At 35.7% G+C, this 20,960-nt stretch overlaps 1 protein-coding gene across 5 annotated transcripts in view; it reads right to left on the bottom strand.

Moving 5' to 3' along the window:
• The window catches only part of ldb2a (LIM domain binding 2a), a 119,887-nt gene that overhangs the window by 74,518 nt on the left and 24,409 nt on the right, over positions 1-20,960 (bottom strand). For all 5 annotated transcript variants that reach the window (XM_088917858.1, XM_088917875.1, XM_088917866.1 and 2 more), the window contains exon 2: positions 5,157-5,259. In XM_088917858.1, coding sequence (XP_088773984.1) covers positions 5,157-5,259 — 103 coding nt within the window. The remainder of the gene's footprint in view (positions 1-5,156; positions 5,260-20,960) is intronic.

Below are 20,960 nucleotides of genomic sequence, written 5' to 3'. Positions count from 1 at the left end.
CTCATTTACTGCTCCCTGAACATGACTGGAACCTTGGAAAAGACCAAGACTTTAACAAACAAATTCCAAATGCATGGTGCAACTAATTCAAACTGATGGCTAAGTAACATGGCAAATTGCTGGATAACCAAACAAATGTTTTTTTTTTAAATGTAAGCTTGATAAAAAAATGTTTGAAATCTTAAAATGAAATTTTGCATCCTTTGTATGCTATACAATATTATAATATTACTGGTACTGTGCTTAAGGTTAGGTAAGCATTAGTGGGATAGGTGAAGTTATGGCAGTTCCAATATGTATGCATTGTTTTAGAAAAAATAAACAGATTCTGGATATTGATTAAATGTTTTTTGACATTATTTTGTATTAGTTGAGCATTCATGACAGAGTAATACACGAGTGACTTGGTTACATGAGTACTAAATCACTTCTTTAGTAATACAGTTGATTGGGACATTGGAATGAGAAGGTTTAACTTGCTGAATGTTGGGCTTGAAGGAAATTGCGAAAGAACACAGAAAGGACCCTTCTTGAACGAGATCGACGACTTCATGCCATTACTCTTGTTTTGGAAGCTTCACTAAGTCAGCGCACTGTCACTCTATGTCTATCCAAGTCCTCCTTAGAGATGAATCAAAGTTTTGTGTAAACGTCCTTGTCGGGCGTCAACGGGCGTGGCACAGGCATGCAGAATGTTACGCTCGATCGCTGGGGAGGTCCGAGAGTGCTGGGCTGGGTAGGAGTACATCTGCTACAGAATTCCACTTGCAGTCATTGACGGCAACCTGACTGCACGGCACTACCTCAGTCTAGTCCTAGGAGCCCAACTGCTGTCTTTCCTGTGGCTCATCCTGATATGGCAACATTCCAGCAGGTAAACTCACGTTTTCATGCTGCTCGTGCAGCAGGGCTCAGAGCCCTGTGAACGGTTACTGTACATGCTTACCCAGGCTCTCAAAGAGACATAAGACATAACTGCACCCTAATGCAAAGCTTGTGTCACAGATTCTGTATGTAGCTTCTATGGATTCCACCTGCAGCCACACACACAGCTTTCCTGTGACATCTATTGCAGACTTAGAATACCACATTCTGATGATGTCATATCTACTCAACAAAATATGAGACCACTACTTTTTACATAATTACGAAAATATTACTTTTCTTCAATAATTAATTGCAGGTAAAAGTGATATTGTTCTTTTCTTTTGATGCTGAGTATACATATTTCATGATAGAAGCTTTAATTCCTTCAAACCTATCTCTGGAAATACCATGCAGAGAATACAGTATATTTGAGAATACATCTATACACAAGATCCTACAGTGTTCCAACATTAACAGCTCCAGAGACATTTATTTCACACAATTTCATTTCAAGTCTATCTCACACTATCATTAAAAGGGTAAAAAATGTTTAGGTTCCTACTGCAAACAATACTTTCCATTGTTTCCAAGAACGTAACAGACAAGATTGTAAATGTTTTTTTTTAAAAATGCATTGTAGGTGAATCAGTTGTTAGTTGCTCTGCATAAGAAGTATCAACACAGTTGGTATACTGTATGTTAATTAAAATAATTTAATTATTGTGAGCTTTTTATCAAGCTGTGTTACTTAGCAAGCAAGTATTACATTTAATATGATTTATGAATACTTTGCTCCCTATGGGGGATAGAAGAGGAAATGTTATCATAAAATAAAAGGACAAAGGTGATCAATAATTAATGGAGCTGTTTCATGTTTGGAAACAATGCTGCATATGTCTTTACAAGAAGTTACAATATTGGTTATTTAATTATAATAATTTTAACTGAAATGGTGCCATCAAGCATATGTCCAATTGGTTCCATTGTGTGCCTTCTCTTACTCACATACAACTAAAATATCTCTGAAGGACCTTAAAATTTAAATTTAGGAGCTTTTTAGGAAAACCATCTCACTCTACTGTTAAATGTCAATTCACAGTTAACATGCAACACACTCTGGGAATGTGGTTTAGTGTCATCGAGATAATTTGTAACCGGACATTAGTGGAAATGACTTGGATGACATCAGATAAGAGCACAAGAAAGGATACAAAGGATCTCATCCAGCCATTTTTTTGAGGGAAACCAGATTTCCAGCTTCAACGACAAGGCTGGGTAGCTTGTTCCATACTCCCACTACTCTTTAGGTAAAGAAGTAGTTCCTGCTCTCAGTTTGAAATACACTTTTATGTAGTTTCCACTTGTGTCCTCTGGTTTGTGTTTCACTATTCATTTTGAATAATTCAAGTGCACTGACTTTGTCTATACCTCTGAGGATTTTGAATACTTGTATCAGGTGACTTTTTAGTCTTCTCTGTTCAAAATGTTTAGTTCTTTAAATCTGTTAATTAAACAATGTCTACATAACAATCCTTGATTTGCACTCTACACTACACTTATAAGTAGTCTCTTATAGCCCAGTGTTTCTCATTTTGTATTAATTGTTTTTGAATTTACTATACACATGCAAAATCCTGCACTTGTCTACCCTCAATGTCATCTGCCAGGTGTTTGAAACGTCTTAGTATGGTTCTTGTGTCCAATTTCAATTGTTGCTTCTACACTGTTCATTAATCCTTCAGATTTAGGAGAGGTCCTAGTACAGATTCCTGTGGTACTCCACTAATTACATTACCCTCATCTTACAGTATATGGCATATGCTTTTCAAAGGCCTTTTAAAAATCTATGAATCTCATATGCTCTGTGTGTATCCATTATAGTTGTGAAACATCTGCATACTCCTTTCATTTAAATTTGTTCATGTACAAAAGATGCAGTATTTTAATCCACTTACATCATTAACTGATTAACTGTGGCAGTTTTGTAAACTGATATTTACAAATAGTAAATATTTATATATAAATAGACATAATATCTATGTAACAGTATAAAGAAACTATAGCTTGGAGGGGTGAGAGGGGGAAGATTAGGGCATAGAAAGAGGTAGGGGAGATAAAAAGGAAAAGGAAGAATTAAAGATAGAAGGTGGAGAAGGGAGGTGAATTATTATTATTAATTATAATAATAATAATAATATTAGCATACACAAGTTTAAACTATTTTTTTCTTACTCATCACATCAGCATTTTACAGATTCACAAACCAAGAGCTGTGGAGTGTCTTACAAACTTTTGTCCGTGCATCTAAGGGTTTTAGTTTTGTGATACGAAGAAATACTAAGGAAGTTAGAGCACAGCCCTCTCGTGAGGATCAAATTTTGCTTTGCTTGAGTATCATCCCTTTAAAGCCTCTGCATCTGTATGACCACACAGTAAAGCTCTGACAGTTTTTGCCATTTATAGCTCAGATATTCCTATCACCAACCCGTTTTCCACAAGAATCTATCTTAAGTACTGCTGTGCTGTCGAGTAATAGAGCTTATCTTATGTCCTGCTGCCATTATAGGAATAAAAAAAGAAAGAATCGTATACAAATCTAAGAAATAACAATTTCTTCCTAAGAAGTAAAGCAATTATTGCTTTATTCCCATGGACAATACATTTTTAGCAAAGGAGGGGACTCAGAAGAAGACGAAAATGTGTTTTGTTGCTTCTTGTTAATGATTATCATGTGATTATCATTATCATGTTTTGCCAAACCGCTTTATACTGTACCATACGGTGTCGCGTGAAGCCGGAGCCTACCCTGCAAGCAACGAGCGCAAGGCAGGGTACACCCTGGACGGGGCGCCAGTCCATCACAGGGCAAGTGCAAGCCAGTCATACATGGGGACAATTTGGAGGTCACGGTAAAGGCCGAGGGGGGAAACTTGGCCTGGACACTGTGATAACTCTCTACTCTTATCAAGAAATGCCTGGAGAACTTGTGAGAGTCAGGACCTCGGTTTAACGTTTCATCTGAAAGACGGTGCCTTTTTACAGTATAGTGTCCCCGCCACTATACTGGGACATTAGGAACCACACAGACCACGGGGTGGGCGCCCCCCTCTGGTCCCACTAACACCACTCCCAGCAGCAGCAATAGCTTCCCAGGAGTCTCCCATCAAAGGTACAGACCAGGCTCACACCTGCTTAGCTTCAGTGGGCTACTAGTTGAGAGCTGCAGGGTGATACAGTTGCTGGACACAATGATCATCATATGAACTATAAATGTACAAAATATTAATCTACTTTCTTTCATGTTATGAAGCATAATGTATTATATTCACAAAACAATTAGAAAATTATTATAAAACATAATAGTATATTATATATAGTATATATAAAGTAACTCAACTGCAAAAAATACAATATATGAGAAATTACAATTCACATAATATGAAAACTGTGCATTTGATGGATCTCAAAATACTGAATGTTACAGTATCATCTTCCCTATTTCACTGTGCACACAGCTGTGCTAGTTCATGCTGAATTTTGAAGATTGTGTTAGTCAAATCTGGGTCTGGCAGATCCTGTGTGGAGCGCCTTTTATCAGACTGCACAAAACAATTGAAAGGAAAACAGATCTGTGAAAAAAAGCCTCACAAGTGCTCTGCTGTGGTTTGATCCCTTTAGCTCTCTCTGCATTCTACTCCATAATCACCTTGGCAAAAACCTCCAGCACACAACAAATGCCCAGATATCATGGCTTACTGCTTGTGCTACAGCCACAATATGAAACACAAACTGTGAAAAACCTATCCTGTTAGGAGACCTTCTGCCATAGTCTTACTTAACGTGTGGCTGCGACACAGTCTTAAAAAAATGTAAGAAATGTAATTTATTAAACTTCTGCTGGTAAAAGAGCAACCTGTGCTGGAAAAAAGCAACAAAATCACGACTATTGTTTGATCACGATCCAAAAGATGTCTGCACTGTGAAAAAGAGCAAATGTACTCATGGTACTAACATGCCTCTATTGCTTCTTTCACCTTAGATTTAAAACACTATTTCAAGTGGCCAAGAGCCCCTCAAATGTCTGAATTGATAGATACAAAAGGGAATTACAAGAAGGACAAAACAGAGAGAACTGTTCTAGAAACTATCCATTCAAAAAGCTACTGTATATAATTTTCTTTTTGTATTTTTAAATCATGCTGTTGCTCTTTAGTGTAACAGAAAAGCTCTCTCCTATTTGTGCTCAGCTTGGTCAGAAACTTCAGATGCAGAAACTCATGATCCCTTACTGTATCTCTTTGGTCCATCTTCCAAGCAGAATGAAAGAGTTAATGTGGCATCGTCTTCGAAAAACTCTGTTGCAAAGGCATCCCACCACAAGTTGTCACTTTCCTACAAAGAAAAAACAAAAGTAGAAGGTGACCACTACTTACTAAAAACAAGAATTACGGAATTCCAATTTTCCCCAATCTTTTCTTCATCTTTTCTTCATTTTCTAACGGTGACAAATGCAATCACATCTCTATTGTAAAACATCTTTAATAAAGACGGGACATCATGAAATAAGACCTCTACAATCAAAGTTCCTTACAGATTCACAAACTTAATATCAGTATTTTTCCTAATCTCTCTGTATTTTTTTGCATTGCACTACTTTCTAAAAATATATTAGCTACTAGCTGCATTAGGAGCTATGGAAGCAGAAGACTCACAAATTAAGGTCCTATACAGTAGTTACCCTACAGAATAATAGACAATTATATTACACATGAGTCAGACTTCAAGTGTGTTTTCATATCCTGTGCTACTTCACTATCATATTTTGTTCTGGAGCACAATCCTGGATCTGTATGATTCACGGTATAACCGTGCAAATGTCTCTGCAGTGGACTTACAGTAATTGACCGAGTAGTATGGGCATGTGGACCTACTTCAGACAATGTAGGCCATGAAAAAAGGGACACGAAAGTTTCTCATTACATGTCCTGTCCCTCTCACTAGGGGATTACTTGGACGAAAGAAAAACTGATTACTAAACCATTCAAACCCTGTACCCTCAAAAACGTGCTAGCAAAAGGGAACACCAAATATGAGAATATATGGAAACTGACTCAATTAAAAATATTTAAATCGTTTTCTTAAGGAAATCATGATTTTTATATTCATACAGTATGTCCTGGGTGCCTTTTGCAATAGATTTGTGCTTATTTCGAAGTATAATATATTGCATTCATTTAGATTTTCATATATACATACATCATATATATAGTATATTGTATATATTCCTATATATTTCACATATCTCTGTAAGAAAGCTATCTTGGTCCCATGGTCATTGTTATTCCTCTTTTCTTACTAAACAAGGGAAAGATGGCATAGCCACCCTAGGCTTTTCCACAGCACAGCTAAATTCAAAATCACTGAGAAAACAAATTATTATATCAATTATTAAGTTACTTTAAATACATTTTACTAAGTGCAAAGGCAAGAACTCTGGTCCTGGAGAGCCAAAACCCAGCAGGTTTTAAGAGCCACTATTAAATAATCAAGTTTTACAAACTTAGAACAATTTGTTTGTGACCAACTAAATAGGTCATTTGTTGAATTAAGCAATTTAGAGATCATCTAAATGTGAACAAAACGTGAATATTCTTCACACCACATGGACCAGAGGTCTCTTAATTAGATATATTACCTGCTGAACTCATCAGTGCTTTACCAGCATTGTCACTTTTTAAAAACAGGTCACTTATAATACACAGTACCTATATATGGGTTATAGAACACTGATTTAAAGACTTCCAGACACTTTCTGTGCACTTATTATTAACAGTAGTAGCTATATTTATAATACTCAGCTCCCCAGTCATCATCAAAAGTATCAACAAAATCTACAACATTATCATAATTAATTTATGGAGTATCAATCTTTTATTTGCTATAGTGCCTTTGCAGCTGTTTGCCACACAGTGTTTTACAGAATTACGGTATACTGCAGTTAACAATACAGTAACAGAGCCCCTGGTTTCAACCCACCGTGCAATGAGGTTTAGGGACAAAAATTATAATAAATCAAAGCCAAGGGCTGAGATTATGCCGTCATGGGTCTGTTGTGAGGGTTAACAGAAAAAAAACTGCTTTAAGTTAAATCATTTTCCTTCTTGATTTAATACTAATAGTATTGTACCTTTTGTCGCAGTTTAAGTATCATCAGAACTTTGCCTGCATTTTATTTAGGGACAAATGATTCATGAAAAGTGTTTTGCCTTTAATCTTATATAACGTCTGTAATAATTTAATTATCTAAAGTGCACACTTTCTTATAATTAAATAATATATAGCTCGATTTGATGTTGGAGCTGTGACTTTATTTAAAACTATTTTAAAAGTTGACTTAGTTGGAAGTATTCTATTATAAATTAAAACAATGTTCCACCTGATAAAAAACAAATCAAATTAGTCCTAAACTAAAGTTTGGCAAGACAAGTGACTGTCTAAAACAAAAATACAAGGTCTAATAACCTTCCAGAGGATTAATTAATTTTAATTAACTTAAAAATATTAATTCAAAGGAAGAATATCAATGTCATTTTAATACTAGTTTTTAACAGAGGAAATAAACTGTAAAAAGCATTAAAACAATGGAGACAGATTTTCACATTTTAATAAATTCACGTAAGAATATATAATAATCACCCCCAATATCCTCCAGGAACCAGAGAAAAATTAGTTGTCAATAGAACACACTTTTCCAGATTTTTTTTAAATTTAAGATATGATCAGTCAAATAAACCAAAGTTTGTTTTTTTGGCACTGGAGCTCAGGAACCCAGAGGTTAGGTAAATATCAAATATATACAGTAGAAAAAACATTTCGGATAAACAATATTACCTCAAGCTTGTTTTTTACTCCCAGAAGTTTTCCTTTCCTCTGAATATAATATTAATTTTGAGTTTATATATTATTTACTGTGTACATTTTAGATCTGAGATCTGAACCCACGGCCTGCCAGTTATAAATGAGTTAAAAAAGACTAACCCTCCATGCTACGCTGCCCCATTCAAAATAAGAAAGTTGCTAACAAATCTCAGGACACAGCATGAAGAAGTCAAGCAAAGAGGCGCAGTGGTTACAGCGCTCGGACCCTGGGTTCAATTCCCGACGTGGGTACTATCTGTGTGGAGTTTGTATGTTCTCCTCAGTTTTGCACAAGTTTCCTCTCACAGTCCAAAGACATACTCGTAAGTTAATTGGTGCGTCTCTGTTTCTGTGTCGCCCTTGAAACGGACTAGGCTGTTCCTGCCTTGTGCGTGTTACTTGCTGGGACAGGCTCTGTCTCCCCCACAACCTTGAACTGGATGAAGCAGCTAGAAAAACGAATGGGCAGACATGCAAACCTGGAGCAGCCTAACCCTTTCTTAAGTAATTTAAGGGCAAAGTTCTACTTATCCTAAAATAAAAGCAATTCCAGTTATACTACTGTAAATTCCTCTTTGGCTGGTGTTACAGTATCCTCCAAAGCTATTGGGACGGCAAAGTGAAAAATTATTTTTACTTTAAGGTTAAGAAATATGTATTTGTGATCATGAAATGAGAATAGCTTACAATTAAGCTATACTATATGTGTTATTATTTTGAAAGTCCTTACATACACTACTTATCATATTAGAACTCTGTGTGCAACACAGTGATTTCTTGGGACAAATGATTTCTTGGGACAGTAGAAAAGCAATATATTTCTGTTTTGCAATTACCGAGCTTTAAACTTCAAAGGTTTGATTTTTCAACTTCTGTGGTTTTTTTCTTTCAGCAAATCTTCTGCCATTATTGCAGCAGCAGAGTGGTTTGGCTTCACCGTTTTCCATTATTTCAGGGCAATAAAGGAAAGGCTGCTGCTGGATCCTATCAGTCCGTTGCCTGCATGTTGCTACATTACCAACTGTGATTTTCCTGCGCATGTGACCCCACACTGAGAGACAGACACAGTGGAAACAGCTGTCAGTCATGTGTTGCCATAGACAAAGCTGCCTCGGTGACCAGGCCATGGTAGAAAATCAACTGCATTTATCAATATTTGTTACATGAGAAAAGTGCACATCCCAATGCTGCAATAATCTCAATGACATCCATTTTTTTAATGAAGTGAAATGGATGCAAATTGCAAAAAAGTCTGACAGATTAAGGTGAAAGCACCTTTTATGAGTGCATGATTCAGAAGGAAATGTGATCTACTCTGGATTAAAAGATGTCAGATGATAACAGACATATCAGTTGAAAAATCCGGTCATAAACGTCTTGGAATTAAAACAAACCACTTAGCAAACTCTGAAACTATGAATGTTTTCTCATCCCCGTGGTAACAAAAACACCCTGTCAAAATAACGTACATCAGCATTTTACACTTAAAATATTTAATAAAAAACTGCTTCCTGCAAAGTAATAGTAGTATAGATCTAAAAAAAATCTTGCAACTGTAAAAAATACTTCTTAGTTTTTATGCATAATGAGTTTCAAGAGTACGCTTTGAATCAGATTTACTTGGACTGCAAGTGGAAAGCGAATGCCTTGTCAAATGATTTTGATTTTCGAAGGCATGTTTTGACAGGCTGAGTTTTTTTCATATTGTTTGCTATGAGAGGGCTCACCCTTCCAGCTGTTTACAATTAGCTCTGCAGACAGGCATAATGTCATGTTTAATAAAGGCTGGCAAGACATACAACACTGTCTGTATCATTTCTCATTCACCTTTCACTATCCGATAATTTTCTACAACACCAAAAACAAAATGATGGAAAAGGGAATCTACTTTATTATGAAGAACAATGAATGCATATACAAAAAATAAAGCAAAACAACCTTTTCAAGCCACAATAAAATAAAGTGTATTTTTAATGCTATTTTATAGTGAAAACTAAAATGTTAGACTGTATTAAGGACAATACTATAGTCTGCATTTTTATTTATCGGGCTGCTTTGATTTATAAGAACATATGATTTACAAAAACAATTACACATGACAGCGGGCAATTTGGACTATCTAACTCATTTAGTTGCTTGTACATAACTGATCTGTGGATCTCATCCAAATGTTTATTGAAAGCACCCAGTGTGTCAGCCTCAACAACATGAGCTGGTAATTTGTTCCAGACTCCCACAACCCTTTGTGTAAAAAAAGGGCCCCCTGATCTCAGTTTATAATTGGACTTCCAGGAAGTTTACCCAGCATCTACTGGTTCCTGTTCCACTGTTGATTCTGAAGATTAACATCCTTGAGCCATTTCAAAATGCAAATAGCTCAGACAGTGCAACCAAGTCAACTCAAATGAAACCCCACTTTTTAAAACAGCCTTGAGATATTTTAAATCTGTTTAAACCCAAAATTATGTTTTCCAGCCAAAGTAATTTGCTGCAATAAACATTTTTCTCCAGCAGGGATTTGATGATTATTTAGCAAACTGATAAGGAAAGGAGATCAGAAGGCAAGCCCTAGTTTCCCTCAATTGTCAGGATCCTGTGTTGAAAAAGGTATCTCTCCAGTTCCTATCTCCAGGAGTTCTTTGATCTAGACTAATGAACCAATTAACCAATTTCTAGTGTACTAGAAATCACCTATCATACAATCTTAACAGCTCAATAACTGCAAATTTAGACAGCAGTGTGAAAGAGTGGTTAGGAGCTCTGTATTGCTTTGGACATACTGTAAGCATCAGCTGAATAAATTAATAACACATTTCAAACATTCTTAATTTAATTATCATTATTATGGAGCTAAGGAATTTACAGTTTTGTAATCTTTAGAAAAATTATAAAATATTTACTTGAACAAGAGACTATTACAGTAAATGTTTATGAAACTGTAATGCTTGGGTAATTAAAATGTGTGTAAAGTTAATTTTGCTAAAGACCTCTGTAATCTGTTAACGTCTGAAAGCAAGGAAAATACACATTTTGGACAGGGTCGGGTTATTTCATGTAATATATATTTTATATACAGTATATGTATTTCAGTTATGTCATATAATTGAATGATACACATAAAAAATGATCAACTGGGAATTAATGATTTTCACAGGACGGCTCTAACGCTAAATATCTGACCTCGTTATCAGAGGTTTGAGTGGGCAGCAGTAGTCATTTCTTACCTAATGACTAACTATACTTTCCACTATTTGTCTGGTTGAGAATACTGATGAATCTATAATTAAACACCTACAACAGCTCAGCAGGTTGTAGAAGATAACTAATCACTGTGACAACAAAATCTTCCCAAGAAGAAAACTAGGGCACAAAATGTGGCAGCTCACTCATTTAAGCATCTGGTATAGAGAACACTGATGCTATGATTTACAATTCTAATTTATTTAACAAAAATATTTGTTTAATAATAAAAAGATCTCATATATCATATGGTACATACTTTATACCATATGATGCCATGGTTCTACAGGAAAAAATACCCGAGAGTGATAACAGCAGGCTTTTACATAAGCAAGTACATGTATTATAAAAACAGCTAAGCTAAACAGTTGACTGACTGAATCTTTTGTAAAACACAGATTTTTTCTTGTAAAACTACCCAGCACAGAACTGACACATTCTTCCCTCACTCATTGCCCTTTCCCGTGAAAGGCAGTTGCAGATAAACAATTATTATCAGCTTTCTTGGCCAATCTTTCTAATATTCTTTCAGGCTTGCTATTTAAAGGAACCAGGCAAATCAGATGCTACCTTGTTCTAGGTTCCCAAATGGTTGTCTTGTCTTCTGAGAAGGTGATGTACACAATAATGTCTTGTGGGTAACTGAAGTAATCTGACAGGGAAGATTCTTTATCTGCATTGGAAATGAGTGAAACTTTTTCATAGTTTACTACTTATTTTTAGTTACTTTGCAGCAGTCTTCACTTCAACACCTTTAAAACCGTAAGTATGAAGATAGATGGTCGCGTAATAATAATAATAATAATAATAATAATAATATACTTTATTTTATATAGTGCCTTTAAAGGTGGCTTCTCAAAGCACTTTATAGAATGACAACAACAATAAGAAGAATACACAAGATAAAACACAAATTACAATACACAGAGGAGATCGTGGATGGTGGTACTGTAGTATTGTAAGTATTGTAGGAGTAGAGGGTAAAGACTGGAACCAGTTGAGTAAAGGCTCTTCTAAAGAAGAAGGTTTTGAGTCTGGATTTGAAGGAGTTTAGAGAAGGTGACTCTCTTGATATCCTTGGGCAGAGAGTTCTAGAGCCTGGGGGCATAACAGGAGAAGGCCCTGTCACCCATAGAATGTAGACGGGCTCTGGGGACAGTAAGGAGAGCAGAATTAGAGAAGCGAAGGTTCTGAGGTGGGGAGTAGGGCGATAATAGCTCAGACAGGTACTGAGGTGCCAAGCCATGCAGAGCCTTATAGGTGAGCATGAGGATTTTAAAGTCCACACGGGCGAGGATATTGCGTAGTGAGGATATAAAAACACGCAAATGGGAGGGAAGAAACAGAAAGTGATCTTCGGTGTGGAAGAGAGGTTGAAGGAAATGGTGCAGGTGTCTGCGGGTGAGGATATCGTGGACGTACAGTACAGTAGGTAAACCCAACCTACCTCGGGACATTAGGAGTCCTTTCGTGAAAAGCCTTTGACATTTAAGCAGAGTTTTTGTTTTTCTCTGGTTTGGATAATAACTGGTCGGAATAATGTGGATCTGGGGAAGAACCTCATCATTTTTTCCACTTAACTTTTTTTCTTTTTTAAAGCTGTTTTTGCCCCTTCAACATTTTAGATTACTTTTTTCCTCAGAGAATATTTGAACCTAAAACAAAATGATAGTACTGAAGACCCGAGACGAGTCCTTATTGGTCTTTAAAACCACCACAACACACCAGCACCATGTGATTAGAATTATCCTTCTATCTTGGGACTTTATTTTTCAAGTTTGACAGACATAAGTGTGAGCAAAAACAATACAGAGGACAGGAACTACAAATCCGTAACTGCAATTAAAAGCCTAGGTTAAGCCGAAGAACAAACCAGTAGATTCTTGTACATTAAAATATCAAAACGATAAGCCCTAATACAAGAGTTAGAAGTCTCCTCACCCGTCAGACATTACAGTTCAGCTTGCAGTTCAGAATTTCCTTTTTTTCCCCCGATTACAATTCCATATATATCAATACTAAGTACTAGATGTAGACATTTGTAAAATAAATATAAAGTCAGTATAGTATAATAAAATATCACAGAATAAATTGTTATATAGTAACCCTGCAGGTCTTTGTTTATAAAGTTATATAATAATAATGTGTTTGATGTGGATTGTTTGAATCTTTTCAAATATTCCACATCAAAACACAGTTCAGCATTTCCATCAGCAAACGTCTTGCATCAGCAAAAGGTACATCCTTTGATACACTTTTTGTTTTCACTAAATAAAACGTATCTTTAAATGTTTTAGTTTTTTCAGAAATGTATCCAAATATGAATTTTAATTGTTCCTCACAGTTTGACATACAATAACAGCAAGAAACTCCTTCAGGTTTTTTAATAATCTACCACAGTACTTAGTTGACCTTAGGTTAAGTACTAATCTATCAATACAATACAATTGCCAAGTTTCTCCTTCAGCACATTTAGTTTACATTACGAGAGAAGTCAATACTTTTTCAATAGCTGGAGCAGCACACTTCCAGTTTCAGGGTCAGTATACGATTCCTTAACCTCCTGAGTTCCTGTTTATGTTCATTACACCAGACTGCCGCTTCTTCTGTACTTCTTACAGTCAATGCACTCTCAGACAATTTTCTACTTGACTGTATTCAGCTGTTTTTTTCACAGCCATTTATCACAGTCTTAGTGTGATTTCTGCTAGGTTTCTTGATCTGAGATCTGGGATCTGAGTGACATAAATCTAAATGACTTGATTATTAACATGATTTTTTATTTCTGACTGCATAGTCAAATAAAAACAACACAGGAACACTGACAAATTTAATTCTGTATTAATTTTGTAATTTTCTGGCCACAAAGGCCTGCAGCATGTCTTTCTGTCTAAAAAGACACTGATTACAAACTCAGTAACTGATAGTCCCTTCTTTAGCAGGAACACAGCAATGTCTGATCTGTTACCAACAAGTTATTTGGCAAAACTTCCATAAAAAAATTCTATGTATGTCTCGCCTTGGCTCCTTGGCAGCCGAACAGTAAGTGGCTGGGTCAATTTTGCACATATGCAAGAGAAACAGCAGGTATACTTGTAAGACATTCGTGGTGAGGCCAGTTAACTGGGAATTTCCTCTTTGGCAGACGCATACTGTAGCTTTCTGACTTACAAGCAGCAGGTTATTGGACTGAATCCCTGTCTTGGAGAGTAAAACTCTTCACAAAGTCAAGCAACTAATATGCTTAAAATTGATGAAAAACAAAGCATTTCCCCAATTAGTGCCACACATTGTATAAAAAGCCTTTAATGTACTGCTGCAGTGACAAATAAAGACAAATGTAATTTGTCTCCCTCCTAAATTGCTGCAAATTAAGGAATACACTTAATAATAAAGGTGCAGTGTACAAACATTTCATTGTAGCTTTCTGTGACTTTTAGCATAATTCTATATACATTCTTCGATGTAAGCAATTTTGAGTGCATTTACACTGAATTAGTGGCTACCAAAGCATTCTGCAAAATCACTTATACCATTTCAATATCCTTCTATTCCAAACCCCTGCTCTTTTACGACTGAAGCTATGGCTCATAGCCATTAATACCAGTAGGCCTTCCTTCAGTCAAGGGTATGTCTTGGTGTAGTTGAGTTTCCTCGAATTTCATAGTTATGAAATCTCACAAGATGCCAAGATTCTGAATAAAATTCAATATTTGTTTAAAAAGTAATAGCAAGTACCAAAGACAGGTTGACAGCAATAGTTTATGCATAGCTCAATACTTTAAGACTTTTAGGATTTATAGGAATTGCAGTAAACTATAATTTTCTAAAGAGTATTTTAAGATTGTTAAATTGAATTGTTATACATCTACTCAACCTTCATTAATATCAGATATGACATTAACAGACACCACTAAATATTACTATGCAAATAAAACAGCAATCTATGCTTATAAAACAATGAGCTGGCATCTCATTTTGTTTGGTGCCACAAATTATCCTATAACCTATCCTGATTCTTGGTAATATATGTTTATATTGGTAATACATGGTAGCAGCATATGTACTGTAATATGATGCTGTCCTTCAAAAAACTACTCTTACAGCAGAGCAAACAGAAAAGGGATTTCATCCTCAGTACTTAGAATAATATTTAAAAGAAGTTTCTAAAGAGAATAATCCCAGTTTCCACTAAAAGAAGAACTACAGCAGAATGTATTTTTAGGTTTCATCATCACACACACAGCATGCTGAAAATTAACTTACCAGAAACGTCTCTGGACTTTGCATCTCATTGTATGTCTTTAAGAGGGTGCTTGCCCCCAGAAAGCATCTACTGATCACTTTGCATTGTAAGGAGGTTTAGGTTCTTTAAGGTAGACAGAACTATTTTAACACTTATCTTACAAAAAAATATTAAACATGACTGAACATGCTGTCTTATCTGTTGGTTTAATAACAGCAGTACAGCAAATTGTAATACATGGTGAAATCTAGCAAACAGCTGTATGTACCCAAATCATTGGAGATCAACCACTCTACAAACACAGGGTCCTAAAGAAGGCTAAAGGCATTATAAAATGTGTGTCACACCTCCTCCTCTGTGAATTTACAGTAAACCATCTTGGTGACACCTTTATGCCCCTTGGTTCAATGGAAATAGACTTAAGAAATTGTTTATCCCCTCTGAAATATTACCGATAAACAATATACAATAATTGCTCATTAACTGAAATCTTGCGTGTCCTGAACTTCTTGGTGATTGTTGTTTTCATTGTACTGTTTTGTTGGAGCAAAAATTTTCTCTAGGGGATAATAAAACTTTGAACTGATGCATTTTGCTCTGGTCTTATCTATATGTCTTCTATTTTAGCAGATCTTGGCTGTTTAGATTAGAACAGCATTCTTGAACTCCAGTCCTAAAGAGCAACAATCTAACTGAATTGATAAGTCTTTTTCCATTCTTAATAGCTTTGTAAACTTTAATTGTTAACTGTTTCCTTGTACTCAGTAAGTGATTTGCTTAACTATGGGGTTTAAGTCACAAAATGTGTACAATATCTTGCATTTCTTTGACGCTACCTAAAACTGCTATTTTGAACTTTGTCCCTCTTGTAAACAACCTTAATGTCCACAGAAGTCAACTGACTTGGATACATTGAATATCAGTGAACATTTATGTCTATGCCTGGTGTTAGGTATACAATACAGCAATACATACAATAAAGTATCTATTGTAAGTACTGGTATTACTTTAAATATCCTTACATTAAAGTAATAATGTTAGTTTGAACTTTCTGGCACTAAATAAATCTTGTTCCATACAATTTGTGCAAGAACCCAAACATGTTTGTTGTTTACTATACAATTACATCTCAATCCTAAATGGCTTGACACGTTTTCAAATCATAAGAGAACATTAACCACTGAAAGTTATTATCCAAAATATCCCCAAAAAATCCAAAAATAAAAAAGGACTTCAGGCCCATTACAGCCCTGTAATGAGATATAAAACCTCTTTATGAATGCAAGAGCAAAGGTGGCATGGAAGTAATAAAAAAAATCAACTAATGAGGTCACAAAATAAATAAAAAATTAACTTTCAGCTTTGTTTTTTTTGGCAAAACATGGTAAGAAAATTGACAACTATATTATCTACGTAGCCAGACTGTGCATGTATGCTGGTCACATGCGTTCAAAACGAAGCTCTTGCAAAAAAGCTAACAGCCAACAGGAAGAGGATGTTCAGACCTGTGATACATGGCAGAAGTCTTTTAGCTCAGGAAAGTCCCTGAAGTAGAAAATAAAGCCATCCCAATAGGTCCCCTGTTTATCATAAAAACTCAAATATATTTTAGCCTTGCAGGGTAGCTGCTCAGCAGCCAAGTGATTTTTGGATGTCTGAAGCTGTATTATGGAGGACTATTACGAACGTCGAGAGCTGGAGAGTATAATATTGACACAAAACCGAATCTCAGCAGTACAGTTCAACAAAGGATAATGTAGACGCCATCGTGGTAGAAAATACTGATGGAGTTTATAATGAAAGGTTGGGAGGGATGAGTTCCATCAGACTCGGCTGTCAGTAATTCGCAATCAGTCCCGATGTCATTTCCTCACCTAAACATGATAAAACACTACACATGATCCACTTCTCCTCCTCGTATACGTCTTTCTGCACCTCCACCCCATCTCCACCTCTGCAGCTGCCCCTTGGTCACCTCTCGCTCTGCAGGGGGTCCCAGCCTCCTCGTCCTGCGGCCAAGAGGTTAACTCTCAGTCGAGCAGGTTAAGCCAAATTTTGATTAAAACACTCCATAAACCTCACAGTACACTTAATTCTTGGGTGTTATTACTAGTGAATAGTGATATGGCTATGACACAGGTTGAAACATCTTTTAAAATATTACAGTTTTTAAATAGTTTTTCTTATAGGTTATTAAATCTCTCTGATTACGAGATCATTTAAATTCTTGCTTACTTTAAGACTTTAGAAATTCTCAGTCTCCTTAAAAGCTCTGTATAATTGTGAATATTTTAGAATTCGATGCTTTGAAGAAGAGTATTGTTCTTACGATCATTATATTATTTTTATTGATAATTACCATCCGTTTTGTATAATGCTCTTCAGTTGTAACTGTACAGTGTCCTGCCCATTACAGCATTTCATATTTTTATTTATGAGTTCGCTACACATGATTTCCAGATATGGATTATGATATCTTTCAGTGAAGTTAAATCCTATTAAAAATCCAAATAATCACAAAAGCAAAATGTACTATGCTGTTGTAGAGCTACAGTTGTTAGGATGAAATCAAGTTCGGTCTTGATTTATAAATATTTAACTATGTAATATTTAAACTCTTCTGCAGTTTTCTACCGTACACTGTCCATAATGCTGTTTGAATAAACCAGTGTGAGGCTTCTTAACTCTACAATTCCATGCCTGGTGCCAAATACAATAGAGCATGTACTGTACATATTTTATACTTGAATCTAGCAAATTACTCAGCTACGGGAAATGTGCGGAGCCTTAGGTGAACTCACACGACAGCCTCGAGAAGCCTAGCTGGTAAACTGATATTGATTTTACATATCGCCCTTGTCAAAGGAATTTATTGATGTGTCAATGCAAGTTCTCATAAGGATCACAGCAGGACAGCTGGAAGGATTTATGCGGAATCCACAGGATTTGAAAGACCCAGCAGTAAATAACAATAACTACATACTGACAATACATGCTTACACTGAGTACCTGACAGAGGACAAAATAAGCTATTCACCTTAATATCAGATTCACATTTTCTTCCAATATGCCACCTGGGATTGAGCTCAGCTCTGCCTTTAATTCATATGTTTACATGTGAAATGCCCATGCATTTGGAGGTTCTGCATCCTTATATGATGGATAATTTGGTGGCAAACCATGTCTGAAAGTTTAATGTCTTTGTATTCCTCCATTGAAGCAGTCAGAGACCTGTGAATCTCAAATGTGAGCAACAGCAGATTATATATTTTACCAGTTGTCTGCAAATTGTAACTGCAAGTTACCTTCGTGGGTGAAATGTACGATACAGACGTATGAGAATCAATGTTCTATTATACTGCAACTTCCGTGTATTTATTTAACATAACCTTAATATAGGAGTCAGTGTTCAGATTATAAACATATATAGTACTGAACAAGGCTATAACCAACAGTGTTCACAAATGGATTTTCAGAATAAGCTATGAAGGGTCACCTTCATCCTATTTTCAACCTTGCTTGGAAATCTAACAAAGGTAATCTGCAGATTCACTGATCAAACAAATTAACAAGTTTAATAAAAGCATCTTTACTTTGTCTTATAACTTTTCCACAGGCTTATTTAAGGTGAAAGACAAACGCAAGCACTAAAATTCTATATTTATGAAATAAGGTGCTCCACTTCTCAGTTTTCAGCAGCTATTTTGACTCAAAATCAAATTTCTGAGCAGACTTTACAGGAGATGCTAATCACTAATCCTAGAGATGGCCACATTTTAGTTTCCCAAATACCTGGTTGTTTATTTTTTAACAGTTATTTGAACTGTTAAAAACAGTATTTTTAAACTCTTTTAACAGTATTTGAACTGATATCCTGATAAATATTATTTGCAATGTTAATGATATGGTCATTAATAATCTTCATCCCAGCACCAAAGAAAACCAGGTTGCTCCTACAAAAGGTGTTGGTGTGTTCTCTTCCATCTAGACCTGAGCTTCCAAAACCATTTTCCCCAGATTGGTGAACTAAGATTTTGAGCTATAGGAGGACCTTTAAAGGAGATGTGAGTTAATGACCGCACAGTCATTAAAGATCATAACACTTTTTGCAAGTATATGGGTGTTCAAACTGGTGTGCCAGCTAAACACCACTTGTACAATCTGGCCTAATTAAAGATGTTCCTTAATTTTACATTTTGCTTTTGTGAAAGCACTTTAAAATGCAAGCTCATTATACTTCAGTGAAACCCAAACAACTGATCCTTACCATTTTAGGGAAGGCACATAATTACAAAATACACACTGAAAATGTACAGTTCTACATAGAGTTGTGACACTTTTCAATCCAGTGAATATTAAAACCACAGAGAACCAAGATAATTACCATAGGTCAACTTAAATGGTGATTTGAAATAAATAAACCAATGATTGATTTGTAGCCTAAATTCATAGCATTTGAAAGCAATTGCTAAGCATAGATAATAACGGGGTCTCAGGATCTATGAATAGATTTGGGGAAAAAGAACCCAACCTCATGTAGAAGCAGAAGGTCCAGCATTCACCATTCATTAACTGTTTTTAACATCCATTCCACAAAGCAAAGTCTACAAAGAACACCCACACTGCGTCCCTTAAAAAGAAAATGTGCTTTTCCGAGCACTGTCCCTTTCTTTCTCATACTGCAAATGTTTTTGAATTGCTCAGGTTTGTCACTTCAAACAGACCAGAAAGAATCCCAAAGATAAACAAGAGAAAGAGTTCATGGTCAGGGTCTCTGAATCTGCTATTTTAATCTGAGACCATATTAATTTTAACTTTCAGAAAATCTTTTTATTGGATTGTAAGTGCTGTTCCTATTCTTTTCCTCATACGCTAAGGGACATAGCCTAATGCTGAAGCTTCACAACCAACTAGAACTCCAGACCACAGACTTGCTTGAAGCAATTCTTAAAGGGCATTAAACTGTCTGATATTGAACGAGAAAAAAACAATGCCTAATGGGAAATACTTAGACTCTGCATTAATCATTTTTATGCTACATTGCCTTCCTCATGCTGTACTTTCACAATGTTTACAGCTCTTTCTTTCAAAACTTAAGGACTGAAAGTGTATTACAGTGTGCTTAGAAAACCAGTAATGCATTAAGGTATTGTGACCTGTCTTTTTGCTAGACCAGACCTCATTAACAAATTATTAAGTAGCAATCGATCGGAGTAAAAAAATCCAAACAAAACCCACAACCTAAGTAAGCACCTTTTTCACAAAACACTACACAAAGAATATTCCAGTTTGGGCATTTTTTTTCTACAGTTCAAAGATTTGGACATTATCATGCTTGTTTATTTAGGTTGTGACTTTTGCAGCAAACCCTGCAGTTTTAAAGTCCATTTATTAAGCATTTGAAGATTCACTGAAAATTTTAGTTTTAAGAAATTATTAAACTTTTTTTATACTCTACCAGTTAATCCTCATATGGTGGAGAAGGTGCAATATGTGACCATGTGCTTTTTGTCCTTCAGTGACTTACTTCTCCTCCTGTTCAATACATTAAAAAAACTTTGGTCTCTTGAAGAACATGAAGATTGGCAGCCCTCTGGAATACTCTGCTTCTTGGTTTTAAATGTCATGCCTTCCTCCAACTAGTCAGATGACTGAGTATCGTAGGTCATCCCCAAGTGCCTTCTAGGGA

The sequence above is a fragment of the Atractosteus spatula genome, chromosome 1, assembly GCF_055471065.1.
Source record: "Atractosteus spatula isolate fAtrSpa1 chromosome 1, fAtrSpa1.hap1, whole genome shotgun sequence".
Classification (NCBI taxonomy): domain Eukaryota; kingdom Metazoa; phylum Chordata; class Actinopteri; order Semionotiformes; family Lepisosteidae; genus Atractosteus; species Atractosteus spatula.
The sequence above is the reverse complement of the archived record's forward strand: the minus strand, read 5'-3'. Positions and strand labels throughout refer to the sequence as shown.